Source organism: Nyctereutes procyonoides, unplaced genomic scaffold (assembly GCF_905146905.1).
Source record: "Nyctereutes procyonoides isolate TBG_1078 unplaced genomic scaffold, NYPRO_anot_genome, whole genome shotgun sequence".
In the NCBI taxonomy this organism is placed as follows: Eukaryota; Metazoa; Chordata; class Mammalia; order Carnivora; family Canidae; genus Nyctereutes; species Nyctereutes procyonoides.
In genome coordinates this window covers 53,646,390-53,660,610 of record NW_026575043.1, presented here as the reverse complement: position 1 = coordinate 53,660,610, position 14,221 = coordinate 53,646,390, and the positions used below count along the sequence as shown (strand labels likewise).

General features: G+C 56.0%; 1 protein-coding gene across 1 annotated transcript in view; it reads left to right on the top strand.

Annotated features, from left to right (window-relative positions):
• Positions 1–704: 704 nt before the first annotated feature.
• Positions 705–14,221, top strand: part of DTX1 (deltex E3 ubiquitin ligase 1) — a 36,153-nt gene continuing 22,636 nt past the window's right edge. The window contains exons 1-2 of the mRNA XM_055322265.1: positions 705–922; positions 1,423–2,417. Of these exons, the coding sequence (XP_055178240.1) occupies positions 2,159–2,417 (259 nt within the window). The 5' untranslated portion in view covers positions 705–922; positions 1,423–2,158. The remainder of the gene's footprint in view (positions 923–1,422; positions 2,418–14,221) is intronic.

Sequence of the window (14,221 nt, the reverse complement as noted above, 5' to 3'; positions counted from 1 at the left end):
GGCAACTGTGAATGAGATGGTGGAGGATCTCACCTTACCTTCCTCCAAGGTCTCTTCCTCCTGGCCTAGGTCCCCTACACTCCCCTCCGCGGAAGATGCTGTTGCAATCCCACTCACCTGGAGCAGGTGGGTGCTTTGAGGAAGTAGGCTCTGAAGTGGCTAATTGGGTGCTGGGAGGAAAATCAGCTCTGGGTTGATGTCTGGGCACTGCTCAAACCTGCTGTGTGATCCTGGCCGTTTCTTACCCTCTCTGGGCCACAGTCTTCCCATGTGCACACTTCTGGTTCATGATTCCATCTGGCATAGAAATGGGCCTTGTTCGCCCCTCCTCACTCCCCTCCCCCAGAACAGTGGAAGGAGAAGAGAAAGCCACCCTGGAGTCCTCTAAGATCTTCCTTTGGGCAGTCTCTGGATCGTAGTCATTCATTCAAGCATTTATTGAGCACCTATTGGGTTCCAGGCCCTGGGATGGGCAACTGGAATGTGAAGACGACTAGGATTCAAGCAGGAGACCCATAGACACCTCACTCCAAGCCTGGCTTCCTGCCTGGGGTCCCAGACCGGCCTAGCCGAGGATTTGGGGCGCCCGCGGACTCGCGTGTCAGCGCCAGCGGCGCTTCGGCCCGGTCTGTCTCCTCCCCTTCCTCCTTCTCCGCCCCCTCCGCCGCCCCTCCCCGAGCGCGGCCGCGGCCGCCTCCCACCCGCGGGATCCCGGCGTCCAGAGCCGGCGCGTGCGTCCGTCGGTCGGCGGGGCAGTCTGTCCGCGCGCGGAAAGCCCAGCGCCCCGGCGTGCGGCGGCCGCGGGGCCTGGGAGGGACAGGGCGCGGAGGCGGGACCGCAGCTCCCTCCCACTCCGGGGGGAGCCCAGGAGGCGGCGGGGCTGGAGCGCCAGCGGAGAAGGAGGCAGCACAGCGGAGAGGCGGTGAGAGCGCGGGGTGCTGAGGGACCCCACCCCCGACTCCTGCAGGGGGCCGGCGCCGCTCCGGGAGGTCTGGGCTGGGGAGGGGGCGCTGGTACCCCCAGAGCGGGAGGCAGCGACGACCCGGCTCTCGGCTTCGCCTCCTCGGTGACGCGACCCCCGAGGGGCCCTGGGCCGCGCCTGCAGCGCCGCGCATCCCCGCGCATCCCCGCGCATCCCCGCGCACCCTGCATCCCGGCCCGGGCGCGGGCCCCGGGGACGGGAACGCTGGGGAGCTGAGGAGGGGGCGCCGCGGGCGAGGAGCCTCGGAAAACCGCGCCCCCGGCCCCAGCCCGCCCTTCGGGCCTGCCCCCAGGGAACGCGGGCGGCGACCCCCTGAAGCCCCCCTCGCCGGCCCCCCCATCGGTGCCCCATTGTTCTCAGCCGATCGCTCTCCCGGGAAGGGGGAGGGGGTGCTGCGCTCTCCTCTTAAAGGGCCCTCTCCGCTTCTTGTCTCCCGGCAGGTCGCGAGCACGAGTGGGGTGGGGCGTGCCCACGGGCCCCCGCCCCCCTCGTCCCCCCCGCCCAGCTCCGAAGCCGCAGCCCGGCGGTCGCGCCAGGGGTACGCGGCGCACCCTCCCCGGTGCGATCTTCAGCCACCCAGGCCTACCGGGACGCCGTGCGGAGCGGGGACGAGGGGGACTGGGACGCCCCCTTGAGCAGGAGCCGTCGGAGGGGCGGACCCGAGGCCAGGCGAGCAGCCCCGTTGGAGCCGGGCGCAGGGGCTGGGACGCAGCTGGGAGCGCTGAGGGCCCGCTGGGCGCCGCAGAGCCAGCAGGCTGGCCCGGGCCTCCTGGGTGACAGGCCCTGCGGGGCCGGCTGGGAAGAAGTGACTGGAGACCAGCTGGAAAGAGACGACCTAGACCTAGAGTAGGGGCGGCTGCCTTACTCCCTCTCCTGAGCCGAGGCAGCCAAGGAATTTAGAGCAGCGTCTCCCCAGTCATAAAAAAGACACTTGCTTTCCAGAGCAGCACCTTCGCCCAGACATTGCTGGGGGGAGGGGTCCTTGCAGCCCGGAGCACCACCCCACACTCCCTTGACTGAGGCCTCCGGCCTCGGAGAGGACCCGAGTTAGAAAGGAAGCAGCGTTGGCTTCTTGCTGCCCCCGAGGGGAGAGGACGTTCCCTGCCCGTCCCCAGGCCCAGAAGGAGCTGGGCCAGTAAGAGTGGGGCCCTGGCCCCTGAGGCTGCAGCAGCGGCCATGTCAAGGCCAGGCCAGGGTGTGATGATGCCGGTGACCGGGCTGGGCTTCCCACCGCAGAATGTGGCCCGGGTGGTAGTGTGGGAGTGGCTAAATGAGCACAGCCGCTGGCGGCCTTACACGGCCACCGTGTGCCACCACATCGAGAATGTGCTCAAAGAGGACGCCCGCGGTTCCGTGGTCCTGGGGCAGGTGGATGCCCAGCTGGTGCCCTACATCATCGACCTGCAGTCCATGCACCAGTTTCGCCAGGATACAGGTGAGCAGACTCGTCCCCACCCCACCCCACCTCACCTCACCTGTCGGGCCAGGCTGAGACTGAGACAGACCATCACTAGCACACCACCACCCTTCATGGCGGGATGCTAAAATCCCCGCAGCATTCCCGAGGAGGGAGGCTGGAACTGCAGGGAGGCTGGTGTGCTGGTCCAACCTTGCTCGGCTCCCAAAAGGGGCAGCCTAGCCTAGTCCAGCTGAAGACGGGTTCCAGCGCAGCCTTTTGTATTAGTTGTAGGACCTTAGGTGAGTCACATCACCTCTCTCAGCCTCAGCTTCCTTATCTGTAAAATCGGTGGGTCAGTGTCTCTCACAACTGTGTGAGGATTAGATGAAATTGTGTGAACTGAGAGCGAGCACAGGACCTAGAAAAGCATTAGCACTCAGGAACGGGGCTTTCCATGCACTTTCTCATTTGACTCCGTTCCAACAATCACAGACACCAAGTCTTATTATTGAATAATAATTATTATTATCATTATTGTTAGTCCCATTATACAGATAAAGAAACTGAGTCTCGCAGAAACAGATCATTTAAACTCAGAGCTGGGATTTAAGACCAGGTGATTGAATTTGAGAGCCAGTGCTCTTGACTGGTTTCCTGCAGTGGCTCCAGATGTTGGTGGTATTGGGATGGTGTGGTGGGGGTGATGGTGGGGTCAGTGTTGGTGGTGTTGCCAATGGTAGTGTTGATTGTGGAATTGGTGGTGGTAGCATTGATGGTTGTGCTGGTGGTTTTCATGGGGGGGGGTGTTGTGATGGGGCAGTAATGATGGAGAGAATGAGGTTGGAGGCATTCGTAGTGGCTGTGTGATAGGTGATGATAGTGATAAAGATGGTGAGATCCACGCTCAGCATTCATGTTCTGGAAGCATGCCATCGCTGTGGAGATCTCTCTGAGTCATTGTTGCTTGGTGGTCTTTCCATAAGCTTGGCGGGCAGTGGGGGATGGTGAGTGCCTGCCTCAAGGAAGCTGCCAAAGAATCCTTGGCACGTTTGAACCCAAGGATCAGCTGATGGAGGTTTGGGGGAGTTCCTGTGAATCCCTGGTTGAACTGCCTGTAACAGCCTTGGAGATAGTAGGTCACTTCCCTGCTCTTTAGAGCTGTTCCGTACGGTAGCCACCAACTACATGTGGCTATTTAAATTCACATCAGTTAAAATTTAGTAAGTTTTAACATTCAGTCCCTCAGTCCTATTATTGCCCCATTTCAAGTGGGGCAATAGCCACATGTGTCTCACAGCTACCATATTGGACAGCACAGATCCAGAACACTGCCCTTATCACAGAAAGTTCTAGGAGAGAGCTATGCTCTAGAACATTGCTTGGTGCCTACCGATTGGTCACCAAGTGTGGAAACACAGATGAATTCATAATACATGGTTTTAGTATATCTGTTTCCATAATTCCAGGCACTGATCGCAGTCACTGTTGGTGCCAGGCATCCATTCATACTACCACACAATCATTTATTGATCTCGCTGTGTGTCAGACCCTGTGCTCAGCACTAGAAAAATGCATGGAACAAGACAGGCAGGGTCCTGAATAGAGGTTTGCTGGAGGACCTACACTAGAGGACCTACACTGCAGGTCCCAGGGAGCAAACAAACACATAATGCACAGATAATCAGTTGCAGGTAGGAGAACATGCAATAAACCTGGTGAAGGGGTGGTGACGGAAGGGTAATCTGAGGAAGTGATGCGTGAATGGAGATCTGAAGAATGAGTGAAGGGAGCAGTGTTCCAGGCAGAGGGAACAGCCAGTGAAAGGCTCTGGCAGAAAGGAGCAGAGTACATTCAAGCCCACTGTGTTTAGAGTGCAGTGAATGAGAAGGTGGTGCAAGATGAGACCTGGAGCAGAGCTTGAACAGTCACGAGAAGGGCTTTGAATTTCCTCACGTGTAGAGAAGATCACCATTGAACCCTCCTGCCCATTCTTCCAGAGAGGCACTGAGTCCCTGATAGAAAAGTGAGAAATGGGATCCCTGGGTGGCGCAGCGGTTTGGCGCCTGCCTTTGGCCCAGGGCGCGATCCTGGAGACCCGGGATCGAGTCCCACGTCGGGCTCCCGGTGCATGGAGCCTGCTTCTCCCTCTGCCTGTGTCTCTGCCTCTCTCTCTCTCTCTCTCTCTCTGTGACTATCATAAAGAAATAAAAATTAAAAAAAAACCTGGGTAAAAAAAGAAAAGTGAGAAATGATGGGCATCCCTTGCCCTATTCATCTGGTTTATCCCCAAACCTTCTCTGGCGCAGGGCAGGGGTCTGACATCAGGAGGAGGTGGGTTTCTCTTTGGCTTGGTGTTTGGCTTTCTGCAGCTTGAGAACTAGCACTGGGTATGAAAGTGTTCCAGGGCCTGGCTTGGAGTGTGGTCCTTAGAGGGAGGGGTAGCCCCATCCAGGGCTGCCAAGTTGGCCACTCAGTCTTTGATCCCCTTTCGGTCCCCTCTTTTCTCCTAGCACCCCCACTTCGGCTCCTAGCTCCCCAAACTGCCTCCATTTCCCCCCTCCAATAGTCCCCTTACTCTCCATGGCACCCCTCTCAGGATTCAGCCTTGCCGAATCCCCCAGTTCTCTGCACCTCCTCCCCAGAGCTGTTCACCCACACCTGCCCCCTGTTAGCCGGAAAAGGGAAAAAAACACTTATCACTCAACAGGCTGCTGGGAGTCTGCCAAGACCCCCCAGCGAGGGAGGAAGGCCTGGAAACCTATGGGGTGGAGGGTGGGTCACCTTGGTTGTGGAACAGTGTTGGAGGGAGGGGCTAAACGCCTCCCCACCAGACATGTTATGGTGTGCCCCCTGCCTCTCCCAGAAGTAAGACAGTGACGTCTTGTTCTCACTGCTTATGGTCCAGGGGAGAGCCTCAAGCTGATATCCTTAGGTCTCTGTGCCTCAGTTTACACATTTCTGAAATGAGCAAGAGTTTTGCCTTGCTAGTAGGTGGTTGGGTTGATGGGGAGAACCAAGCCTGTTGTTTTATCCTGCAAACATTGACTAATCACCCACCATGTGCTTCGCATGTATTAAACACTATGGATGCACAGGAGATGGGTAGGAAATGCTAAATCTTGAAAAGATTATGATTCTCTCTCTCTCTCACTCTGTCACACACACACACACACACGCACACACACACACGATACAATATACAGTTAGAAAACCCAAAGCTCACATATATGTACTGAAATGAACACAGCTCCTATATTGATTTTCTAATTGTAAAATTCTTCTTCATCTTTTTTTCCTTAAAGATTGTGTTTGTTTATTTATTTATTTATTCATAAGAGACACAGAGAGAGAGGCAGAGACAGAGGCAGAGGGAGAAACAGGCTCCCTGTGGGGAGCCCGACGCTGGACTCGATCCCAGGATCATGACCTGAGCTGAAGGCAGACACTCAACCACTGAGCCACTCAGGTGTCCCCAATAGTAAAATTTTTTTAAAAAGATTTTATTTATTTATTTATGAGAGACACAGAGAAAGAGGCAGAGACACAGGCAGAGGGAGAAACAGGCTCCATGCAGGGAGCCCAATGTGGGACTTGATCCCAGAACTCGGGATCATGCCCTGAGGCAAAAGCAGACGCTCAACCACTGGGCCACCCAGGCGCCCCTAATTGTAAAAATCTTGATAAGCTCACTGAAGCTGGACTTTAACTTGTTCTGGGGGGAAGTAGTAGCGTGCCCCAGCTTTGCTCGTGCCCTAACACTGGAGCTGACAGCCTTTCTGATAAGGTCAGATAGTAAATATCTTAACCCCCTATGGGCCATACTGTCTCTGTTGTAAGTGCTCACTTCTGCAATTGCAGTATAAAAGTAGCCACAGATGGTGAGCAAATGAGCACATGTGGCCATGTTCTAATAAAACTAGTTGTGGACACTAAAATTTGAATGGATAGAATTTTCACAAGTCATGAAATATTCTTTTTTTTCCCAACTATTTAAAAATGTAAAAGCCACTACTTAGCTCAGGAGCTGTGCAAAAGCAGGCAGTGGGCAGATGTGGCTCGTGGGCTAGGATTCACCAACCCCTGCTCCCTTTTGTTCTTAACCTGCCCCGGAGGTGAGACAGCCACAGCCTGCCCGGCACAGCATATACTGAGCCACACACTTCGTGGTGTGCACCAGAGCGCGTATGCGTGTGCATACATGTGCCCGGCACCAACCCGCTTGTATGCCACGGACACAAGCATACCCTATCTCTGTGCCTGTCACACATCCAGCGGAAGGAAGCCCAGGTGTCAGGCTCAGACCACAGGAGAGGGGTCAGGCCCGGTCCCATGGGGGCTTCTGTTTGTTCAGCTGGTGTCCGCTCACCTCTTCCCTGCTGGACTGTTTTCATCTCTCCCCATGGAGGTGGGGTTCCCTTTGAAGCTCTGCAGGCCCAGAGCCCACGTGTAGGGGAAATGCCGTGACCCTGGAACCACGTGATGTGAGATCCCTCGCAGGGGTGTCCCAGGCATAGGGCTGGAAGCCAGAGTCAGCGGTAGGCGAGGGATATGTCAGGTGCCCCTTCACAGGTGTGTGCTCAGCAATATCATGAGCTGCTTCTTGCTGCCTCCCCAAAGCTTTCCTCATCTTCCTTGGGCTTGAGCTCCCCCTACCACAGGCAAGTCAAGATTTCACGAGTAGGAAACCAAGGTCAATGGGTTTGCCTGGGTGGGTGCAGCAACTGGGGGCAGAGCTGGACCTGGTAGCCACGGTGGCCTTCAGGGAGAGGAGGTGGCTCCCACTGGCAGTGGGGAGATCATTTGGGAACCACTTTCTGCCTCCCTTGCAAGGCCATAACTTCCCTGAAGATAACTGCCTCCCATCCTGCTGTTGGGGCCTCACGAGCCTGGATTTTCCTCCTGGACTCACATGGCAGGGGACAGAGGGACAGGCCACCTTTCTGACTTGGTGTCTCCCATTCACTTCTCCCTCTGCTGCTAGAGTGATTTAGGGCAGCCCATTCTGTAGATGGGACAGCTGAGGCCAGGAGAGGCCAGGCCAGGGACCATCCACAACTGCCGTCCCCCAGGCTCGAAGCAGGCTGCACCAGCACTCCCAAACCTCAGGGCTGGAGTGACAGGGGGTGGCTAATTTCAGTGTCTCCCAAGCCTACATCATTCATTCTCCAGGTAGCTTGGGCTCCACATGGCCCTGGTCACTGCCCTTATGGGAATTTCCTGTCTGGCACAGCCATCACCAGGCATCTAAATTCTGGTGAGAATTTAGACTCCTAGGCAGGACATTGTTACAGATAGAGACTGAGACCCAGAGATAGTGACTTGCCCAAAGGTCACACAGCCATTCAGCCCCCAGCTGGAATCCAGGCCTCTCGGACAAGTCTCAGGGATGGAGAACAAGGTGACATTTGGTACTGGGCTGAGAGTCTCTTCCCTCTTCTCCCAGAGAAGGGAGCTCTGTTGGGGCTTGTTGTCAGGGTCTTTACCAAGGCAGGAACGGCTTCTGCAACCCCAGAGGCCTCTGGGACCAGCTCCCTAGTTACAGGACCCCTTGGGACCTTCTCCCAGCCAATCTGGAAGGCTCCTGCAGCTGGGCTTACCAGCAGAGGCAAGAAGGATGATGTGTATTTGGGCAGGGAGGGGTCTGTCCCATGGTGGCAACAGGTCCAACTGATCCATTCATGGCTGTCTCCCACTACCACCTGTTACACTGCCTACATTTCCACCACTTTTGGCCTCTGGCTGCTTTTCTGGCTCCAAGAGCCTCTTCTGATAACGTAAACTCATTTTCACTTTTATTTGACAGTTCAGGGGTGCCCACTCAGTGACAGGCACCGGGCCGGGTCTTGGGGACTCAGAAAGAGGGACACGACCCTCGCCAGATTGATCTCAGAGTCTGGTAAAGTCAAAGGCAGATATATGGTATGGGAATAGCAGTTGAACGCTCTGACTCAGACAGAGAGCCAAATTCCAGCCTCGCCTTTTGCTGGCTGTGTGTGACCATGGCCAAACTCCCTAACCTCTGGAAGCCTCAGTCCTCTCCTCTGTGGGAATGACAATAGTTCAATAGTCCGTATCAGAGGGGTATCATGAGGATTAAATGAAATAATATAGGGAAAAGCACGAAGGCTGTTACTTTGCACATAGTTATCACTCGTGCTCAACTAGGAAAAACATCAAAATGCTCCATAGGAGAGGTGCAAGTTGCCTTCAGCCAAGTGAAGGTGAGGTGGGCAGTGTGAGCCTGGGGGCTCGGAGAGAGAGGACTTCCTTGAGACAAGTTCTGTTTGAGGAACACTTCCAGGTGAAGGGAGCAGCATCAGCATGGTCCTGGATGAGACCTCAGGCCCAGGTAGAAGAGGTAGGCTGTGACAGAAGAGAGGAGGGGGTCAGGGAGGCGTCTTGGGTCCCACTGGGCATCACAGGGCTGCCAGCTGCTGCCCTTTAGCGGACGGTCCCAGGGGACCCAGAGCGATGCTGCAGGACCAGCCTCGTTAATCACAGGCCCTTGGAGGCCAGAGCTGAAACAGGCTGGGTGGGGGCTGACACAGGCACATCCTTACCGTCCTTCGGGCTCCCTCTGCCCATCCAGTAGGCATCACCTCATTTTTCACACAGCAAAGCTGAGGCTCAGAGGGTGGGGAGCCACCCACCTGAGCTAGGAAGAGGTAGGTGGGACGTTCAGATCCAGGTCTGCAGCACCCACCTAGTGCCAGGCCTGGCAGCCCCAGCACCTTGGACAGCGCTGCCAGCGCCCCGCCCATACCTGCAGGGGCTTGGGGTGTGGTGGGGGGATCCTGGGTCAGATCCTCCTCACAGCCAGCCCTTTCCCCCTCCTCTCCTGTCCCCTGCCCCTTCTTCTCCCCTCTCTATCCTTCCCTGCTTTCTCCCAACCTCCCAGCCTCCTCCTTCTAAGGGAGCTGTGGAGTCTGACCCAGAGGTGAGGGAGGTGGTGAGCGCCGTGGTGGGGGCAGGGGACTGATCTGCTATTACAGTAAGGTGGAGTCCGGGCGTGATACAGGCGGTGGTGTGGTAGTGTCAGGGAGAGTCATAGTGGCTGTCGTGGTGGGGACAGAGGACAGTAGGGGTTCCATGGGGGGTCAGGGGTGGAGGGTGGAAAGAAGATAATGAGGAGTGAAGGAGAAGGCATGGGAGTTCTGATGGGGAGGTGATAGAACACATGACTGGAGGCTAATGAGGAGGGGTCAGGGTGGGAAGGCGATGGGGTGGGACTGGTCATAGCTGTGGTGCCCACTCAGGCCCTGGGTGGTGGGGTCCCTAGTTCCCGTCCCCAGTGTAGTGGAGTTCTCAGGGTGTGGAGGGTGCCCTGGGGCTTCCCCAGCTCCCCTCCCCTAACATCCACGTCTCCCAGGGCCTCCCTCCTCCCACTAACTCCTGCATCACACCCCAGGGTAGCCTCTCCCAGGACAGCCTCCAGGCCCCAAGACAGTCATCCCCCTACCACATAGCCCACACAGCCTCTGATTGACACTGATACCCTCACCGGTCCCCGGCTGCCCCTGGCCAATACCCACTGAGGACATGGGGTCCAAAACCTGGAACTGGCTGCTTCAGGGAGTGTTGCTGGTGAGGCCCAGGCTCCAGGTTCCCTATAGGTCAGGAGAGGAGGGGCAGGCCTGTGGCCTTGAGTAAACAGCACTCCCTCCCCAGCCTCCTTTCCTCCTCTCTAATGTGGACCCAACAGCTGCACCTGTCTCGAGGGATTGTAGTTAGTATTAATTCCTTCATTCATGCAGCAGGAATGTCATGAGCACGTGCTATGTGTCAGGCACTGTCCTAGGCTCTGAGGCTGCAGCAGTGAACAGGACAGACAAACCCCTGCCCTCAGGGCCCTTTTATCTGGTGTGATCCAGGAGGCCAGGCACCAAGGAGGTCCCAGGCTGTGGGGCTATTCATGACCTTGGAACCCCACGAGCTACCAGGTTGAGGACTCAGTTTCCTCTGGATCCTGTGTGGCTGTCACCCAGATCTGCTACCCTGGCTAAGCTCCTCTCCCTCTCTGGGCTCCTCCCCTTGTACCTCTGGAGCTGCTCCAGGCTGCTACCTCCACCTGCCCTGGCAGTAGTAGCAGGCCGATGATGGGGTATGGGAGGGAGTCTGGCACCTGGCCCTGGAGCTGAATGCCCTGAAATGCAGAACAAAGGACAAGACAATCAAAGGAGGCAGTGCTGGCGGCCAGGACAGTCCTGGCAGCAGCTGCAGCATAGCCACCTCTCCTCCCGGTGACAGGCTGTGCCCCACCACTGCTGAGCCTCTGTCCCCTCTTCTTCCAACTGCAAGCAGAACACACCAGAGGAAGCATACAATTTACCTGAAATCACACCATTATGGGGCTCTCCTTGGCTCCTCTCTCCTGGAGAATGAAGGTTCATTCATGCCAACGTCTAGTCACCTGGTCCTGTGGAAGTAACAGAAGGGGTTGAGTTCAAGATCTGCATCTAATTCCTTTTTTTAAAATTTTTATTTATTTATTCATGAGAGACACACGGGGGTGGGGTGGGCAGAGACACAGGCAGAGGGAGAAGCAGGCTCCATGCAGGGAGCCTGACGTGGGACTCGATCCCTGGTCTCCAGGATCAGGCCCTGGGCTGAAGGCGGCACTAAACCGCTGAGCCACCTGGGCTGCCCTGCATCTAATTTCTATGTGATTTGGGCCACGTCCTTTTTCTTTCTGGGACCCAGTTTCCCCATTTTGACAGAGGCTGAAAATTCAGATGCCTACAGAGCCTCAGCAGCTAACAGAAGTGTGTGCAGGGGCTGGGAAGGCAAAGGTTTTCATCTTGCTGCTCTCTAGTGCTTGGTACACAGTAGGTGCTCAATAAATACTTGAAATCGTGCATGTGGTGGCCGTGACTCAGTTTCTGCTAACGGTTGCCAAGGAGGCCAGTGCCTGCAGCCACATCTTTGGATATTTTGGGATTTTTGAAATCCAGACTTGAGTGAGTCTACCCCAGTTTCTGAATGCTGGTCATTTTTAAAAATGTAATATAGCATGCAGATGAGAACAAACTCCCTTCCACCACTAACTTGCCATCTCCAAGCTAGTCATTTGTAGCACTCACTTAGGTTCACTCATATATTTGGTCCTTCTTTCCTTCATTCAGCCAGCACTCTCCAAGTGCCAATCCCTGTGATCCAGGCTGTCAGGGGATGCTAAGGTGGCTGAAAGCCAGACCAACTTTTGAGAGGCTCCCAGGCTGGAGGGAACACAGCCTCGATATTTTAGTGATCTGTGTGCTTTAACGGGGATACTGCAAGTGCAAGGTGCTATGGGAGCCCCAAGAAGGGTGTGATTCTCCCTAAGGATGGCAAAGAAAATTCAGCTCAGTGCTTGAGCTGAACCTGGGAGATTGCTTGGGAACTCAGCAGGGAGGAGAATGGGGCAGGTGGATGGAATGCCACAGGGAGCGGCACGTGCAAATACACAGAGGCATAGGCATGCAGTGTGTTCAGAAAATAACTAGAAGCTTGGTGTGGTTAGAGTGTGAGGCTGTACAGACAGCTTGTGATTCCTGAGGGCACTACGGAGCTACTGATGGGTATTGGGCACAGGAGTGATGTGGTCAGACTTGAGTTTGGCTCAGGCTGCCACCTGAGGATGGCCTGCAGGGTGCAGAGGGTGGAAGCTGGGACAGAGGGCAGAGGCTACTACAGTAGTCAAGGTCAGCAATAATGGTGGCTTGGACCGGGCTGGTGGCGGTGGAAGTGGGTAGAAGTTCAGATCCGTCTGGGAGATATCTTGGCTTAATAGCTTAGTAGCTATGTGATTTGGGGCAAGTCATGTCACCTCTTTGTGCTACAGCATTTGGACCATGCAATGATGCTAACGTACCGTTCTGTAGAGCATTGTGGGGACTGAGAGTTGGCATATGTGAAGCACTTAGAACAGACTCTGGTGCGTAGTAGGTCCTCTGTGGGCATTTACTACTATCATTATGGGTATTTCAGAGATGAGGAAAGAGAGGCTCAGAGCAGCCAGGTCAGCTGCCCAGGGCCACACAGGAGACAGAGACTGTCTGTTTCTTCTATTCCCTACCCCCTCATTTCCCACTTGTAGCTGTCACTGCTGTGCCAGGGGGGCGGAACCCAAGTGTGCCAGAAGCCAGGTGACCGAGAAGCCCCACACGCAGCCCATAAAGTGGGCACAGCCAGCTGCCAGCTGCCAGGAGCCTCTGGGGCGAGGGCCTTTCAAAACCCATTTAAAGGCAGTAGCCTATCCAGCACCATGCAGCCCCTAAGCCCAGCCCGGCCTGGCCCTCCCCCCCCCCCACCCTCCCCACTGCCCTGGCCTGGCTGCCAGCCGACCCTGGGGAGCCTGGGCCAGCTTCAAATGTGCAGAAACCACTAATGGGCCACGGCTCTGCCTGACGAGTCCCCTGGGAGAGTTTGAAGGCAAACAGAATGCTGCGGGATTATTGATCACAGGTTGGGGGGTGGGGGAGACGTGCCCTGGGGGCCACAGCCTGCCAGTCAAATCCCAGCCAGGCCCCTGCCTTAGCCACACCTCCTCATCTCCTCAAGGAGCCTGACTTGCTCCATCTTCCAAATGGGGCTAGTACCTGTAAGGCGATGTGGAGACTGGGTGGCGCACATAAACCCCTGACCCTGTGCTGGGGGTGCTCCTGTGCTGGGGGTCGAGCACAGGAGCAGTCGATAAATCGAGATGGTTGTAGCTGTTGCTGTTGCTGTCAGAGGGCGTTGGCCAGCCATGCAGACAGGCGCTGGGGATTAAGGGAGAGAATTTCTATTCTGGAAGGTCAAATAGGCTGGAGCCTCAGCCGTGTGCCTTGCCCGACCTCCGTGCCTCAGTGTCCTCCTCAGGAAAATGGGCTAGTGGGAGTAGAGCAGAACGGTGAAGGGGACAGCGATGGGAGCCAGGCAACCAGGCATGGGGTCTGGCTAGACCACTTGCTCACACGTAACCTTGGACATGTTCCTAAACCACTGTCTGTCTCTGTTTCCTTGCCCCTAAAATAGGGTAATAATCTCCCTATCTCATTAGGCTGTCATGAGGATTACAGGAGTTTACATGAACCTAAGCCAAGAAGTGTGTTCCCTGGGAGCTGTTGGTGTTATGATTACTTCTGGGTTGGTGGAGGAGTCAGCTACCCTAAACTCCCTCACTGAGGCCCGACATCTAGTGGGTGCTCGGCTCATGCTCAATCCACTGCCCAGTGTCCGGTCACAGGCCTCAGCCTGCAGCAGGACTCCCTCCACTTGACAGGAAGTCCCATGACCACCTCCCACGGGGCCCTCCTTCCCATTAGGGTCTGGGTGCCCCCCAAACTGAGATCACTTCCCGGCAGGAAGCCACCCCCAGAGGGAGTGCTTCCTTGCTGGCCATTGGGGCTGCCTCAGTCCAGGGGGAGGAGCCCTTTGGAGGCTGAGGGGCAGGCAGGAGAGCAGGGCCCTCTCTTCTCTATAGTCAACTTCTTCTTTCTTTTTTTAAATTTTTATTTATTTATGATAGTTAAACACACACACAGAGAGAGAGAGAGGCAGAGACATAGGCAGAGGGAGAAGCAGGCTCCATGCACCGGGAGCCCGATGTGGAACTTGATCCTGGGTCTCCAGGATCGCGCCCTGGGCCAAAGGCAGGCGCCAAACCGCTGCGCCACCCAGGGATCCCCTCAACTTCTTCTTAATGCCAAAAGCTGGGTGCTTAGACACCCACACAGCCCACCTCCAGGAAGGGGGTCAGATCAGCACCACATTCTCAGGGCACAAACCTCTTACAGCTAAACACAGAGAGCAAAGCTTAGGTAGTGACTTCCTGGTCGCTGGAGGTATCCTAGGCTAGGCTGCCGCTTAGCTGGGTTGAA